This window comes from Leptopilina heterotoma, unplaced genomic scaffold (assembly GCF_015476425.1).
Source record: "Leptopilina heterotoma isolate Lh14 unplaced genomic scaffold, ASM1547642v1 Lhet_212, whole genome shotgun sequence".
Taxonomy (NCBI): Eukaryota; Metazoa; Arthropoda; class Insecta; order Hymenoptera; family Figitidae; genus Leptopilina; species Leptopilina heterotoma.
Genome location: NW_025110930.1, coordinates 2,164,900 through 2,183,479, shown reverse-complemented (window position 1 = coordinate 2,183,479; position 18,580 = coordinate 2,164,900). Strand labels below are relative to the sequence as shown.

At 27.7% G+C, this 18,580-nt stretch overlaps 1 protein-coding gene across 2 annotated transcripts in view; it reads right to left on the bottom strand.

Moving 5' to 3' along the window:
- Positions 1–7,165: 7,165 nt before the first annotated feature.
- The window catches only part of LOC122501618, a 47,951-nt gene continuing 36,536 nt past the window's right edge, over positions 7,166–18,580 (bottom strand). The window contains exons 2-4 of one of the 2 annotated variants that reach the window (XR_006301579.1): positions 15,945–16,108; positions 8,365–9,205; positions 7,166–7,227 (exon numbers count right to left, since the gene is read on the bottom strand). Coding sequence is in view for 1 of the 2 variants with exons in the window: in XM_043611223.1 (XP_043467158.1) it covers positions 8,975–9,205; positions 15,945–16,108 (395 nt within the window). In the remaining variant the exon portion in view is untranslated. Of the gene's footprint in view, positions 7,228–8,296; positions 9,206–15,944; positions 16,109–18,580 lie in introns of those variants that run through there. The other variant, XM_043611223.1, reaches the window with a different exon arrangement.

Genomic DNA, 18,580 nt, shown 5'->3' with positions numbered 1-18,580 from the left:
GAAACCAGGGCCAAGGGGGGGTTGGTTGCCTACCCCCTGGGATGTCGATCAGCTTCTCTACGAGATTTTACACTTGGCAGAGTTCTCAACTTTTTATTACCTTCATTACATTTTTCCTAATGCTCGATGACCCACATTGATGGTATGGAACATTGACACATGGAAGTTGAAAAACAAACTCGATTCTGTAATTATTGTTCTGCTCAGCTTTGCCTTTTGTTGATGAAATTACTTTGACAAATTAATCCGTTTTGAATATTTCCATTCCTCTCGTTTAATATCAGGGAGATTGTAGTGAGAAATCAAGGGGAGTGGAGATAATAGAAAGTAATCATTATAGTTGTGATCTATCGCCTTTCATCATATTTACCCACCAATCTTGCGGAAGTAGCGCCTACCAATCTTCACGCTACTTTTTATACATCTTCCATATCAAACTTATCCATTATCGGATTTAGCTATCCACCATCATCCCTTTTCTTTTCCCCTTACATCTACATTTACTTTAAAAATTGCTATTCTCATTCATTTCTATTCGTTCTTCAATTCATTAGTTTTTCCCGTTTGGCTTAAAAATACTCTTTGAATAATATTTGGTTTTATTGCTTCGCAATTCTCAATTGAGGAAACATTAATTTCTGCAGGATTCGGAATTAGGCGAGAGAAAAAATGTCAGCCTATGAGGATTTCCTCCTTTTTTTTAACAAGTAGTGTGAAGATGTAAAAAAGTTGGATGAGAGACAAAAGGAGTAATTTGATAAAGAGAGAAGGTACATGAGTGGAATAAAGAGTATGCAAGAGAAGAGAAATCAAGAGAGAGATGAGGAGGAAGACGAAGGAAGGAGAGAAAGAGAAACATGGACCTAACGTGGCGGACGTCGCTATTGTTCACTCGCCCAAGGGGTCGACGTCTCGACTCCCGACGTCGGGTTGATTGTCGCAGATCTTATTATCCCCTCTTGTTCTGAAGCGCACTACTGCGGGAGTATCTAGATGGCAAGGGGTTGGGTGATGAGGAGTGACTTCTACCTTCCGGCAGGTACTACCATCCCGAGGTATAGTAACCATGTTAGCGCTAATGACAACTTCTGCCGCGAGATATGCGTGGACCAACTTCCTTCTAATCCCCACAGACGCTCTCATTCTTCCACCTTTAAAACTCTGTATGTATATGTATGTACGTGTGAAATTGTTTCCTTCCACCTCCTACCAAACATCCAATTAGATGAGAAATAGTAACAGTAGAACTCAATTTTCATTTTCTTGAAGGCGAATTGAAATGTCCGTTCAATCTACATTGTGGAATATAGAATGTTTTATGTTTAATGGGTTAACACCCATTAATTTGAAATTAAATATAAAACATTTTGCTCTCCCACTTTCGGAACGCATGTTGTCCTTCATTGTGACGTTGGGGTCCCGAACAGATTTAGCACAGATGCCGAACTTTCGGCAAGGAAAGCTGATCGGGACTTGCGATAGCTGATCACAATAGATTTTTAGGCCAGAGAGTCCTGGACCTTTAGCTTGTTCTGTAAAATATAGTAGGGGATTATCTTCAAAATTATACTATGTTCTGAAACTAAATGTTTTCTTTGCTAAGGTTCAGGTTTGAACTTCTTTAAGTAATTCCACTGATTTATATACTAACTGGATGGTGTACACCATGCAATGTTGGAGCTACTATCTGTGATTATTAAAGCGCTATTTTCGCTAACCACGACTGTACTTCGTAGACTTGCTCGGCAATCATCGTGGTAAAAACAAAACAGTAGAATATTCCTAATAGAAGAACAACTAATTTTTTTGGCTGCATTTAGCAAAATGACGGTCGTGATTGGTTGCAAATTCAATGGTGACGGTCGCGATTAATTGAAATTCCATGATGACGGTCGCGATTGGTTGAAATACCAAGGAAATTTGTGTCCTACAGTTTATCGAACTTCGTATTGCGATCCCACCACCAAAACTTTTTTCATCATCAGAAATAGAAACATGATCAGAAATTCGTTCCTCTACTTATCAGCTCCAAAAAGGAATTCCTCCCAAATTGAAAAGACATGGAAAGTTATTGATGGTCAAATACTATCACCCCCACAAAAGTGTTATAGATTATAATATGTTAGGTATTGTTCGAAGAGCCATTCGAAAATTTGGGTTCAAATGTTAATACGCATTTATAGATTTCCGACAAATTCGTTGGAATAATAGTAGTATATATACTATATATTCAGGAGAGTGGATCATTTTCGTTCCCCGGGGCTGGCTCCGAAAATCCATTAGACCGGAAAACGAGGTAGAATGCAATGGCGTCGGCGTCTAAGAAACAAACGACGCCCGATAGGAGTGAACAAGCAGTGAATCACCCGAGCACTTGTTTACCAAGAGAATCAGGATTCAAGGGATGCCCCTGCCTCACGTTCCTCGTCTCGGAATCCACCTCCTCGTTTTCCGACCCACGTCGCACCGCGCCACCAGCAACCTCACCATCACAATTCATCGACTCGAAACGTTACTCTCAGTCTCGTCACGCGAACATCACGTTCCCAAATACACACAATTCCAACTCAGAAAATTCCTGCATTGCTGCATTATCTCCTATATATTATGTTTACCTTTTAGGGGCGTGTGTCCAAGAGATTACGTGGTCAATCATTTAGAGAAAATTAATTTTTGCTTTTGTTATTGAAAGTTGATGTTAATTTTTGGTTGCAGTTATTTTTGGACAAAATGGGAATTGTTCTTCTGACTTGAGCGTTGGACGCTATTGTTTTATTCACGTTAACAGAACTCATGGACACTTTTAGTTTTTAATTCTTATTCTTCTATTTGTGTTGTTCTAACAGTTGGTTAAGCTTAAAGTTATTTAAGAAGAAGATTTACACTTTGATGCAATGTTCAGTCAACTTTTGCACCAAACATTGAAAAGCTGCGGATATTTAAAGATTTATTTCAAGTTTTATGAGCTTTGTGTGACAAAAGATTTAGAAGATTGCAGTCAAGTTAATTTCAATTTTCAGGAAATTTTTGGTGCGATACATATTTTTTGTTAAGTGTAAAATTTTAGATATGTTTATTTTTTAAAAGTTTTCAAAATATTCATGAAATTTTAACAAATCGCAGAACAGGGTGATGAGAGAAAGAGACCTTGTTTTCCCTTCCAGTGCAAGCTTTTCTGCTTAGTTAAGGTTCTTGGCATTAAACAAGTTTACAAAGAGTTTCTATAAGTTCCTCGCGCATAAATTTACTTTTATAAATAGGAAAATTTATCAAACTCGCGTTTAAACTACAAATGTATAGTGCACATCTGTTTCGCACAAGCAAAAGGGTTTAAGACTAATTTCTCTAAGAGTGCATGATAAACTCTCATTTTATCTTAAAAAATGTTTAAGCACTCGTGTGTGAAAATATGTGCAAAACACACTGGCGCAATTGTACACGAACATGAACACAGACACATAGAAATGCAGAGGTTTACGAATACAGTTTCTCGCACGGGTACAAGCAGAGCAGTAGAATTGCTAAATGTAATTCGGTTAAAAGGGTTTTAGTAATACAATGCATATAAACATGAGTGCTTTGCCTCCTGACTCTCTTTGGCTCTCGAGTCCTCTCTCATTCCATTGTGTTTCCGGAATCGCGACTTTGGGGGTTCGGGGAAGACCAGAGAGTGGAGTCCCATGCATTCTCTGGGTTCCTCTCAGAGTTTAACGGAGCTATAACGTCTTCAGGATAGGTTAGCAAGGCAAGGATGAATCGTTGAAAATGGATGACGAGGAGGAAAGGATGCGGAATTATTTGGCTATGTGCGGGGTGGGGTTTATTGGACAACGATTTTGATGAAAGTTTACGGGTGAACGGACTTTCCACTAGCATATCTTTGCTCATGTTTTTTTCTTTTGCTTTCCCTCTTTCTCTCTCTCTCTCTTTTTGCTTTTAGTCAAAGGCGTTCAAAGTTACTTTTACCACTTTGGTACTATATACACATACTTTACAACAAGTTTCAAACTTTTACTCGAGTAAGAAGCTCAATTTCAAAATGATGTTCTAGGCAAACGAATTTCAAACTCTGAACACACAATGGAGTTTGCAAGAAAAATTTTTGAATATAAGGGAAAATTTTACAATTTCAAGAAAGTAGAATCCTCTGTGACTACAATTAGAACAAACTAATATCCTAATTCTACTATAATTTTGAATTTGCTAAGAGTAGCAAAAAATTATAATTTCGCATTGAAATCATAAATTCATATGGTGATCCGAAATAAGAATAAGTTATGTACCACAAGACTTAAATGCAGTAGAAATGAAAGAGAGGATAAATATCAATTACGAAAAGTGATATGAAAATGTATTCTTCACCCTGTTTGGAATAATGCGTTAGGTCAATTTGTCAAATTACCATGTTGCCGCACCATAAATTTCTTGCTACCAAAATTGAGTGTCCAAATGGAATGCAATTTCAGAGCGCAAACATTGATCTTAGTTGTCAGAAAAGAAAATTGAAAAAAAGGGAGAATAATTTAATTGCTTTTATTATTTTTATATAGTTGAAAAATGCGGGTAAACGAGAAGAAACTGTATAGTTTGTTAAATCAAATTACTTTCAATTTTCTTTTTACTCTTACTTTAACTTCTTTCAGTGGAAATAACAGATTTATCTGCTGACTAGTCTCTGCCTCGCGTATACAGATGAAGTGATCTGGCAGAGTGCCACCTCACTTTTTTTGACGATTACATTTTATCTTGAGTTGGTTTTTAAAGAATATTATTTCCATTTTGTTGTACTGTGAAGTGTATCTTTTTTAGAAAAATTTAGAAAAAATTGTAGTTGGGGGTCTGTCTATAAATTACGTAAGACATATTTTTGGAAATTTTAACCCCTCCTCCCTCTTAGTACAAAAATTTTACCTACATTAGCGCCATTTTTTCTACTGACAATGTGAAATAGTTAGACCCCCTCCCCCCTTGAAATCTTTTATAATCTTATATAATTTATAAACGACCTATAGAATTTAACTAGAATTCAATAGAATTTTTGGAACACATGAATATACCTGAAATTTTATTTGACCTATTAACATTTAACATAAATTTTATTTAACATAAAATTTATTTGGCATAAATGTCATTTGACCTAAAGTTCATTTGACATAAAAATCATTTAAATAATTCTCATTTGACACAACATTCGCGACAAAATTTTTATGTCAAATGAATTTTACGTTAAGTGAATTTTATGTGAAATGAGAATTATGTTAAATGACTTATGTCAAATGAATTTTACGTTAAGTGAATTTTATGTGAAATGAGAATTATGTTAAATGACTTATGTCAAATGAATTTTACGTTAAATGAATTTTATGTGAAATGAGAATTATGTTAAATGACTTATGTCAAATTAAACTTATGTCAAGTAATTTTTTTGTTATGAATTTTACGTCCATTGAAATTTATGTTAATGGTTTTATGTCTAATAATGTTTCGGGAATATTCATGCATAAAGAATTCTACATGAATTCTAGTAAATATTAGGTAGAAATTTACACTTTTTTTTATAGATTATAGATATTTATTAATCATATGTTAGTAATTAATATATTATTAATTAAATTTTTTTTTAATTTCGTGCTAAGTCAGTTTTTTAAATTGCCGCCTAGATGACATGAAAGTTCTCTCACAAGCGGAATATGAATCGAATAGAGAACATGAATCTGTAATAAATTTTTACTTAACAAAATTGAAATCAATAAAATTAAACAATAAACAATAATAGAATTATAAGACAAGATAATTAATTGAAAGGAATGAACATGAGAAATAAAAATTATCAAAATAAATGCAAAATTAAAATATATTCATAAATAAACAGTCGTTTTGACTCGAGTCAAATAAAAATCAATTTAAATTTACAATTTTATGCCCACGTTAAAATTACACATACATACACACATTCACCACACAAGTCAAATTATCAATACAATTTAGGTCAAAAATATAATAAACAAAATTGAGTCGATTAAAACAAATAGATTAGAAATTAAGAAATTCATAAAAAAAACATACTAAACAGAAGAAAATATAAAATACTCATCAGACTTCGATCTCAGGGGGAATATCGGCAGCGGCGTGGATGCGGAGAAACGGCGTCGTCCGGAATTCTATTGAGGATTTGAGGTCTCAATGTTTCCTCCTTTTTCCTCTAAATGAATCCTTTCCGTATTTTTTAGCCTGGAAAGAAGTTAGTTATATTAGCTTCAATTTACTCCCAAACGATCGTCCGTGTGACTTTTCCCGCCTATTCAATCCAAACGACGCTCCAACAATTTTCCGCCCATTTACAAATTAACGCCACACTTGAGGTCTACGGCATCGGACTTCAAAGTATGGCGCGGAAAATCCCCTTTACGAGAACCAAGTGCAAATGAGGCCCAAAATCACGCGGACGATCATTTTACTATCTCGCCAAAAGTCCCCCCAAAAGGTCCGCTTCTCCGAATCCAGCCGCGTTTCCCCGAATTGCAATAATTTCTCCTTATTTACTTGAGTGTCAGGCAATTCCCAATTAACAGGCGCAACATTTTTAAACAATTTTATACAATCAAAGAATTTCCTTTCAAATCATAGCGATAATATGACATTGTTTCGTTTCTATAATAAAATAATTATAAATGTAAATAATAATAATAATTATTATTATTAATAATAAATAAATAATTGTAATTAATTCCTATTATTTGAAGAAGTTAAAGAAAATAAAGTGGAAAAAATAGATTATTTTAAAACTAAGAGTTTTAAAGAGTTTTTTAAGAGTTTTGTTTTTGCAGTTTATTAATAATTTTAAAAATTGTTTATTTAATTAAATAAAAAATAAAATTATATTAATAATATAATTTTTCTATTATGTCTTAGATTGAAAAATTAATTTTTTTATTCGTGAATGTTCCTAGTTTTATATACAGTTATGGTCGCATATTTTATGTAATTTATAAAAGAGCGGGAGACTGTTTACTGGAGTAGATTCTTATATTATTCAAGGGAATGTAAAAAAAAGGACAGATATAAGAATATCGATCTCTGGCATAACCAAATATTACCGATGATTTTTTCCCTTATCCTCCAGTGGCATTTCCAAACGACTGGTTTTCAGTTTCCGGTTTTCAGCTTCATGTGGCAGCCCACAGAGCTTTGTAGAATTTTTAACTGGAGATTAGCATATCATAAATACTGAAAATCACAAGACATTTCAGAAGCGTTTACTTTTTCTCTTATCTAGATCTCACTATAAATTTTGTGTACATAAAAATTTGCAGAAAAATATATTGAAAAAAATCATGTCGGATATAAAGAATTAGTTAATAGAGGAGAAATAAATGTAAATTAAATAGAATTGTGAATTTAGAAAATGGCTCAAGTTGAAAAAGCGTTGGTTTCATGTTTACGTAACAATTGATAGTGAAAAAAAATGTCTCTCTTACGGTTTTTAAAAAAAGAGTTTTAGTTGAACCCTATTCGGAATTTAGGATTTAACTATTTTCTCGAATTTAAATGAATTTAGTTTATAATTTTTTTGATTCTTAAGTTTTTGTGATTGTTATTGCCTTCGTCGATTTTGATTTAATTCGAAATAAATTATTTAGAATTTTTTACGGTATATAATACTTAAAACATTAGAGGTAATTGAAAATAATAATTGGAGCGGGAAAATGAAGACAGTTTAGAAATAATTTTTTAAAATTTATTTAGGAACTTTTAGCATTATGTGTTATAGGTTTTTTGCATCACATTCGCTATATTTTTATTTTGTGCACTTAATTCATATTCTGTACACGTAACTATATAAATATTTGCCTCTAATTTTGAATGTTTGGCAATTATAATATTTTATTTTCCATTATAGTTTCAGTTACTTAAAATCGAAACGGAATCACATGGAAAGTGGTCAAATCTTATTTAATGTCTTCACTGTAAAAAGAAAGGTACTAATTTAGTACCAATTTTGGGTACTAAATCGTAATTTGGTTCTATTTTAATACCGAAAATCAGCTCTAATTTAGAACCTTTTATTTTCATATTATTATGATGCATAATTGCATATGCAACCATTAAAAATAAAGAAGAACAACTTTTTAATCGTAATTGAAGATATTTTATTTTCTAAAATATAAATAAAGAAGAATTTATAATATAGAAAAATATAAAAACACAAATAATTGTCAACTATAGAAAAAATAACAGAAATGTTTGCAATTGGATAATTGAATTGCAATTAATGGAAGAACGTGTATCAGCTTGATCATCTATATTTTATTTTTCATCAGTAAAATTTCATCAATAAACAAACTCAGATCATTCTTCACATACCTTTTTCATTTTTAAAAACACACTCTTCACAATTTTTTAAACTATATTTATTTATAACTAGTAGATCTGAGAGTGAACGAGATTTTTTTATATATACACTTTAAAACTAGTCCTATTTATATTTACAATCTTTGGATTTTGCGACGACAATATGGAATGTTTATTACCTTTTTTTAACAAAACATTTACGACGACGATTTTTTTTTGTTCAAAAAAAGATTTACTTTATTACAAAGCGTAAAACAATACTAGCGGGTCCTAAAAATTTAATAACAATCAATTTTAATCGATGTATCAGAAGTGCTTCAATTTTATTCTATTTTTGTAACAGGAAATTTTAATTATTCGTAGAAAAAATTTATAATTTTCTGTAAAAAAATGTTCGGAGTATTTACGAAAAATGCGGAAAAAATTTCTATTTTTGAAATGAAAAAAAAGTAAAAACGAATGAGAATTGTTATCTCTATATATATTTATGACACTTTTTACATCAATTTTTTTTATTGAGCAGTGAGCACACATTCTTTATCATACATTTTGCTACACTGGTTTATGTCAACCGAATTCTTTGATTTTAGTCTCTTTTGTTATTTTAACTTTTTCGTAGAATTTACACAACATAGGGACGATAAAGAGGTTCTTGAAGTTCGGAGATGTTTCTCGAATTCTCCTGGGAGGTTTCTCTCGAGTCTTCCGTGGCGGCGGACACATTTATTGAAACATCATTTCCATTGTCACGCGAATTTCCCGTATCATCTGCCTTTCCGCCCGATCTTGGTTCTTGTTGTGCTTTTTTGCTCCGTTTCCATTTCATTCTTCTATTTTGAAACCAGATTTTAACCTGTGAATGAAAAAAAAAATTAAATTATTATTAAATTTTGAATGAATTAATAAAATAATAAAAATTACCCAAAAATTTTATTTACAAATTTTTTTTATAAATTTATTCGCAATAATTCAATTATTATCATTAAGAATAACATTTTTTACCATGTATTCAATTATTTTCATAAATAATAAAATTCTACATAGGTTTACAATTATTTTCATAAATAATAAAGTTCATTAAAGAATTTTGATTATTTTTAATATACAATTTTAATGGAATTTCTCGAAAAATGTAATTATTCTTAAAAATTTTATTAAAATTCATCAAAGAAATTCAATTAATTTAAAAAGGCTTCCTATAATTTATTTATTAGAATTTAAGTATTATTGTCAATACATTTTTCATTAAATTTCTTAAGAGAATTTAATTATTTTCAAAAATTTTAATGAAATTCTTTTTAAAAATTCATTTTTTTTCAAAATAATTTCAATAAATTTCTTCGTAGAAATTCAATTACTTAATTACAATAATTTATACAAAATTCAATTATTTTTAATATCTACTATTTCAATAAAATTTCACAAAAGAATTCAATTATTTTAGAAAGAAATATATTATTAAAATTTGTCTCAAGAATTCAATTATTTTCAAAAGTAATAAAACTCTTCGCAGAAATTCCATTATGGTCAAAAGTTTAAAAAAATTCTCGTCAAAATTTCAATTACCTTCATAAATAATAAAATTCTTCTACGCAAAATTCAATTATTTTCATAAATTTTTGATAAAATTTTTTGCTAAATTTTAATTATTTCCAAAAACTTTTTTCAATTTAATCAAATGTTTTGCAGAGATTCAATTGTTTTAAATACAATTTTAATCTAATTTCTCGAAAAATGAAATAATTAAAATTTAGAAAGAAAGTATTATAGCGTGAATTTTTAGAAATAATTGAATTTTGAAAAGGTTTCAAATTATAACCTTTAAAAGTTTGAATTTTTCATACTTTTTATTAAAAATTGTTTAAAATTGAATTATAAACAAAAGAATTTTTTTGAAGAACTTTAATTTTTTTGGAAATTGATTTGCTCAAAAACTATTAAAAATTATGGATTTAAAGTAGAATTTTAGTTACAAATTCTGGAAAATAGTAATTGACTTGAAATTATGAAAATTATTTTGAAGAAGTAACAGTATTTAAATAATTGAATTCTCGTAAAGAATTTTCTACTAAAAATTGATTTAAAAATTAATTTTCATTAAAATTTTAGATAATTATTGAATATTAAAAGCATTATAGCATGCATTTTTAGAAATAATTGAATTTTGAAAAGGTTTCATCTTTAATTATTATCATAAAACATGAAGATATAATTATAAATAAATGCAACTTTTAGAAATAACTTAATTTTGAAGAGGTTTAAATAAATAATTGAATTTTTCGGGGAATTTTAATAAATTTTTTAAGAATAATTATTATACTTCTAGAGGAATTCGATTAAAATTGTATTAAAAATAATTGAAATTCTGCAATAAGTTCTATTATTTATGAAAATAATTGAATTTCTGTAAGTAAAATTTTTTTCTTAAAAATAAATAAATAAATTTTGAAAAGAATTTTCTGAGAAGTTGCAAATAATTTAAATTTTTGGAAATAACTAAATTTTAAAAAGTTTCCAAATTCAAATCTTTAAAAATCTGAATATTTTATACTTTTAATTAACAATTCTGTAAAACAGATCTTTTTGAAAAATTTTAATTCCATAATTCTCTTGAAAGCAGTTGAATTTTTTTAAAAATTCAATTATTAGGTAATTATTTATTTACCTATTAGAAATAATTGATTGAAAGAAAATTTGTAGTAAAAAAAACTCTAATAAAAATAATTATATGAATGGATTTTTTCAAAAAAACAAAATAAGATCTCACTAAAATTACAAATCCAAACAAAATAACATCGTAATAAAAATAATTGAATTTTAGAAAATTTACAATAAATAATTGCAATTTTTAGAAATAATTTAATTTTGAAGAGATTTCAAATTAAAATCTCTGAAAATTTGAATTTTAAACTTATAATTATCAATTTTTTTGTAATAATCTTTTATGAAAAATTTTAATTTTTTTAAAATTATTTGTAGTTTGTATTGTCAAATATATATTTAATTGAAGTATTTCTACTGAATAGTCGACGAAATTTCCTAAATTTAAATAATTGTAAACAAAGAGATTTGTAAATTCTGAAAGAATTTTGTTAAAAATTGTTAAAAATAATTTTGTTTAAAGAAGAATTTTTGTTAAAAATTCTGGAAAATAGTAATTAATTTGAAATTATAAAAATTATTCTGAAGAAGTTACAGTATTTAAATAATTGAATTCTCGTCGACTTTTCTACAAAAAATTGATTTAAAAATTAATTTTTTTTTAAATTTTAGATAATTATTGAATATTAAAAGCATTATAGCATGCATTTTTAGAAATAATTGAATTTTAAAAAAGTTTCATCTTTAATTATTATTTTAACAATTAAAGATGTTTTATAACAATTTTTTTAATATTGTTGAATTTCAAAAAGGTTTGTATTTGAATGTTTTGAAGAATTTTAATTCTTATATGGAAAAATAATAATGAGAAAATATTTATTTAAAAAAAAGAAGCAATAGAACATTTTTCTGAGTAATAAAAAAAATTTTATTATTTATAAATATTTTATTATTTATAAAAAAGATTTTATAAATAAACTTCTATGCCAACTTTAGGGCCATGAAAATTAAAGTTTTACTTTTTTTTAGTAAAAGTTCCTCTATATTTTTTTCATAGGTACTTGTAATAAATATAGAAATAAATGGAGTTGTCGATTTTTGCAATTAAAAAAGAAGGATAATTTTTAGGTAAACAGTATAGCGGAATAATACGAAGGAGTGCGGAGGAAAAACGAGAACGAAACACCTGAATGACTCTCATTTGTATTCGTGTGAGTGCGAATAAAGGCGAATAAAGGTACATGTTTGAAGGGTGGAAGGTAATACAAATGGAGTCGGGGATGAGATAGGGGTTGGCTTAGACATGATATGTTGTCCAAAAGATTTACATCGTATCTTTCGGATAAGGGAGGAAAATCGAGTTCCCGTATTCGTCTTTTTGATTTACGTCTTCTCTCGTCTCACATTCCAATTTTATATGTGTGATATGGCTTAAGCTGCGTGTACTGAACTTTAGCTTAATAGCGTCGAAGTCGAACAAGAGATTAAACACAAGAACAACTTTTCCAAATTTTACGTACAAAAAAATCTCAAATTTTGTTAAAATTTCTCTGTCAAAATTTTCTTTAATTTTCTTTAATTTTCATTAAATTTAATTAAAAATCATTAAGAACTATTTTATTCGTTTTTGATAATTTAGAAATTATAAGAAAATACAAAAATAATGTTTCAACCAACAGATAAAAGTAGGTTCGCACTTGAAGGTTTGCTGTAAAAAAATACATAATTCGAAAAGTGACGAGTGTGTTAATCGAAATAAACCAATAATACATCAAAAGTTTATCGCAAAACAGAATTAATCACTTGACCGAATTAGGCTCTTAATTGATCGATTAGATCTTAAAATGTGATTCAACTTAATTGAAAAAATCACTTTCGTGTTTTTTTCAAAAAGACAACACGATTATTCGATAAGAGAGCAAACGATCCTAATTCACGGATGCCACAGGTCAGGAAATTTAGGGAATTCAGTGAAAAGTCAGGAATTTTTATTGAAAGTAATGGTAAAAATTAAATTTTTAGAATTCATAAGAAAATTATGAATTTTTTTGTTTGACTCATAAACTATGAAATTACCGCGAATTTTATTAATTTTTCAATTATTAATTTTCATGAATTTTAATAAAATTCGTTGTAAAATTCAATTATTTTCATAAATAACATTACAAGAATTCAATTATTTTCAAAAAATCTAAAAAAAATTGATGTCAACATTTCAATTATCCTTATAAATTACTATTAAAATTCTGTGACAGAATTTAATTATTTTTAGGGACTTTAATAAAATTCATTGCAAATTTCAATTATTTTTATAAATAGTAGTATTTCATCACAAGATCTCAATTATTTTCAAAAATTTAAATAAAATTTCCCAAAAGAATTCAATTATTAAACAAAAATTTTGATAAAATTCTACACAAGCATTCAATTATTTTCAGAAATATTGAAAATTTCACAGGAATTCAATTCTTAAAAATAGAATTTGCATAAATATTTCGAAAAAAGTCAATTCTTTGAAACTTTATAAAATTCTTCGGAAAAATTAAATTATTTTCATAAATAGTAAAACTCATATTGCAGAATTTCAATTATTTTTAATACAATTTAATTAAAATTAATTTAAAAATTGATGTAAAATTCAATTTCAGTTTTAATTTCAGATAATAAATGAATATTAAAAGAATTATAGGATAGATTTTTAAAAATAATTGAATTTTGAAAAATTTTAATAAAATTCTACACAAACATTCAATTATTTTCAGAAATTTTAATAAAATTAATTGCAAAATTTCACTTATTTTTAAAAATTTTTCCTAATTCAATAATTTGTATATCAATTCAATTATTATTTTCATAAATAATAAAATCATTCCGAAGAAGTCAATTCTTTTCATAAATAACAATATTCATCACAAGAATTCAATTCTTTTCAAAAATTTTAATAATAGTCATTGCAAAATTTCAATTATTTTCAAAAAATTTTCCTAATTATCAATTATTTTAATAAAATTTCCCAAAAGAATTCGATTATTTAAAAACAGTTTTGACAAAATTCTACACGAATATTCAATTATTTTCTAAAATAATGAAAATTTCACAGGAATTCAATTCTTAAAAATAGAATTTGCTTAAATAATTCGAAAAAAATCAATTATTTGAAACTTTATAAAATAACTCATTGGACATTATTCTTAAAATTGAATTTTGAAAAGATTTCAAATTAAAATCTTAAAAAATTTTGTCGTATAATTTTTTTTAATAATTTTAATTTTTTTTATAATTATTTGTAAATGAATATAAAAAATCCTTTGACAAAATTAAATTATTTTCAGGCATGTTAATAAAATTCATTGCAAAATTCAATAATTATTTTCATAAATAGAGTAGTATTCATCACAAGATTTTAATTACTTTCAAGAATTGTAATTTAATCTTCATAAAGAAATCAATTATTAAAACAAAAATTTTGATAACATTCTTCACAAACATTTAATTATTCAATAAATTATTTATGTTTGCATTTAAATAATTGAATTCTCGTAGAATTTTCTAATAAAAATATATTTGAAAATTAATTTCAGTTAAAGTTTTAGATAAAAATTGAATATTGGAGAAGTTATAATAATAATTCAAATTTTTAGAAATAATTGAATTTTCTGAAGGTTTAAGTTAAAATCTTTGAAAATCTGATTTCTTTGAATATAAAATAATTATTTTATCATTGGGCCTAAGTTGTTTAATTTTAAAAAAACAAAATGTTTTGAATTTGAATGTTTTGAAGAATTTTAATTCTTGCAGAAAAATAATAATCATTCAATATTTATTTAAAAAATAAATTACATATTGATGTTTTCGAATAATTTTACAATAAAAGAAATTCGTAAGTAAATGTACACTGTTAACTTAAAAGTATCAAATTGCAATGAATTGATATAAAAAATTTGGATCATATCAAAAATTGATCTAAATTTTTGACATCAATTTGTTCTACTTAAGTATCGATTTGATACTTTCAAGAAAATTGTGTAATAGAACATTTTTTTGAGTATCTAATAATTTTTAGAGTGAATCAGAATATTCTTTAGGATCAGTAATTGAAGAAATCAACATTGTTTTGAAAATACATTATTATAAGAAATAGGAAAAATATACGACGAGAATAAATGAGATTATAGAGAAAGAAAGTGAGAGAAAGAGCGCTGAAACTGAAGTTGATTTTCATTCCATTTTCGTGTAAAATTTAAATCTCTCTTTTTCTGTCTGACTTTGATATAGGTAGGTATATATGTTCTGCAGGCACACGGAGTTCCGCAAACGAAGGCAAGGAAGCCAGAAAAGAGGAAATCGATGGCTTCATACACGGAAGCTCGAAGCAGAATCGGTAAAATATCGAAACAAATCAGGGACTGAGCCGCCATAACTCAGACTTTCAGGTCTGTTTGCCGAGCGATCCGTCAGTGCTCGTAAGCTTCAGAGTTATGTTTAAGTTGTTGAACTATGCGAGTTTCGGAGGGACGGATTATTCCGGGATTTCTCTCAAGGGTCTTTTTCCTCCCTCGCCTCGCTGTGTTCCATTTGCTGCCCCTCCACTCGCGAAAATCATCTTCCACTTCCTCTTCCACTCCTTAAACCCCACTTCATTTCTCCCCAATTTTCACACTTTTAGTATTTATCGTCTGACGAACTTTCTCATTTGGAGTAAGTGCACGATGAGAAAGAATAAAGGAATTTGAGGCGTTTCTTGGCTTAGAAAATGACAAATCCAGTGAGAAATTGCTTGAATAATAAAATTAGACTAATGGAGGTTTTTGTTTAAGTTAAGTATTAGCCAAACACTGGTAATCAATGTTGCTTCAAGGAATTAAGGATATTTCATGTGCCAAATTAATTGAAACGTCAGGAGAAAGGAAAGTTTTGTGTATAGAACATAAAATGTATTTGAAAACTTTTTTTTCTTTTTGTGAATTTGAATTTGTAAAGGAAAATTTTACCTGCGTCTCTGTTAACATTAACGAGGTGGCCACTTCGAACCTCTTTGGTCTGCTGAGATATTTGTTTTGTCGAAATTGTTTTTCTAATTCTAACAATTGTTGAGAGGTGAAGGCTGTTCGGGGCCTTCTTGTTTTTCCTAAGAGCGCGTGTTGAGCAGCACAACCTGAAACAAGAGAATTTTTGCAAATTTACTTTTTGTTTTGTAGATTTTAATTCAAATTTTTATTTGTTGCAAATGTTTATTATTTATTATGTAAAAATAAAAATTAAGAATGTAAAAAAAATACAAAGATCATAGGTTATAAAAATACTTTATCAATAAGACTAAAATTTTTAATCTTACACATGAAATGTAACGGATCATGTTATTTTTAATATATATTTAATTAATTGTTAAAAATAATGGATTTTCAGAGGAATTTCAGTTAAAAATACTTCTCACTTAAGATTCCGTTAGATTCATTTGAACATTACTTGACAGATTTTTACGAAATCATGCGAAGTTGAGCGTTTTACCTATTTGCGCACGCGTTCATCAGTGACAGATTTTGACGGACTCTGACGAAATCTAACATAATTGTAGTTTTGTTGATACAGAGTATGACAAGATCTGAACCAGAATTTTACGTTATTTCTCGGAAAATAATTGAATTTTATAAACATTTTTTTTTTAAATTTTTCAATTCTTTTGGAAAATTTTTTATTAAAATAGTAGATATTAAAAATCATTGAATTACGAAAAATTTGTAAAAATAATTAAATTTTTTCCAATAACTTTATTTAATTTTTTAAAAATAATTTTTCTATTTTTTCTATTTTCTGTTAACAAATTTAAAGTAGTGTAAATTCTCAAACATGGAAAAAAGTAGCTTTTAGTGTAACAAGTAAGAAAAAGTATCCAAATAGTAGTAAATAGTAGTTTTAGTAGGTGAGTGTGAGGCCTGCCTTTGTGTTAGTAGTTTCAACCGAGTCCAATGAGCTTATTAAAATTCGTCCGCCATATTGTATCCGCCATTTTGAATTTTGAAAAACGAATGTCAGATTCACAATCGATTGTTTTCGATTTGTTTTAAAAATTCTTTTACTAAATGTACAGAAACACTGAAAAGTGTCAAATACATTGAAGCGTTTTTTGAAAAAAAGAAGAAAAAATTACACACTAACAGAATAATACCAAATTCATGTACAAAGAATACTAAATAGCGAAGAATTCAATTTAACAAAAATTGGTTTAAGCCAAACGATTGAATAAAGAAATGAATAGAATCTTGTAAAGTAAATTTAATCGTAATGAGAAAGTTTGATTTAATAGGAAGAAAGACAAGACACAAATATTAGTCCCTGCGTAATATAACTGCGAATGGCATTGAGAGTGTATTGAGGCCGAGGCGGAAGTCGACTGGAACCCCTGACCAAGAGTCATTGGCAGGACTAATTGCAGGGGCGGCCTACTCCCTTGCCTCTGCTCCTAACCCCAAATCATCCTCCTTAACCCGAAGGGATTTATGCTCGCGATAATTACATTAGCATTCAATGATTTTTATTGGATCATCCCGAATGGACCTAATGAACATTCAGTGCTCTGATCTTTCGATGTACGTGAACGGTAAAATAATGTTAATCTTTTGCTGAGAGAGAGAGAGAGAGAAGGGAGGACACTGGGGACCATAAATCTTCTGCAAAATTAATTTCAATTATTATTTTTCACTTTTGTATTCTCCTTGTGCTTCCTGTTTATTTTGTTAATTAACTTTTTTTATACTAAATTCGACATATGTGGCTGGAACAAAAATATTTCGATTCTAATCGATTCAGGGTTGTCACCAAAAATTAATTTTGTCTTTCCTTGTCTTTTCCCTGATTCCCAGACAAAATTTTGACTTTTTTCCTAATAAATATTCTGACTCCCTCTCGAAATTATTAGATATTCAAGAAAATGTTCTAATTAGATTTATTTTCTAATTTCTTTAAATGCAAAATGATTCGAGATCATCAATAACTTCTTTTCTTAATAAATATTTAATCATTAGTATTTTTCTGCAAGAATCAAAATTCTTCAAAACATTCAAATTCAAACCTTTTTGTTTTAAATTTAATTTAAATTTAATTTTCAATGTTTTTTTTTTAAATTAAACAACTTAGGAGAATATTTATTATAAAACATGAAGAAATCAATCACTCCGAGTCTTCGACTTGGAGCAATCGATTTCTTCATGTTTTATATTTTATAATAATAATTAAATACATTTTATTATCAATTAACATTTTTTAAGGTTATTTGAACCATTATGACGTCACAGTTTGCGCAAAGCATGTGTTCTAAAACTGTGACGTCATAATGGTTCAAATTCCCTTAAATTTAACTATTTCTAAAAATTCACGCTATAATGCTTTTAATATTCAATAATTATCTAAAATTTTAACTAATATTCATTTTTACATCAATTTTTAGTAGAAAATTCTACTCGAATAATAAATAATAAAATTATTTAATTATTTAAGTACTGTAACTTCTTCAAAATAATTTTCATTATTTCAATTCAATTACTATTTTCCAGAATTTTTAACTCAAATTCTTCTTTAAATCAATTATTTTTTAATAATTTTTGTCAAAGTTCTTTCACAATTTTAAAAT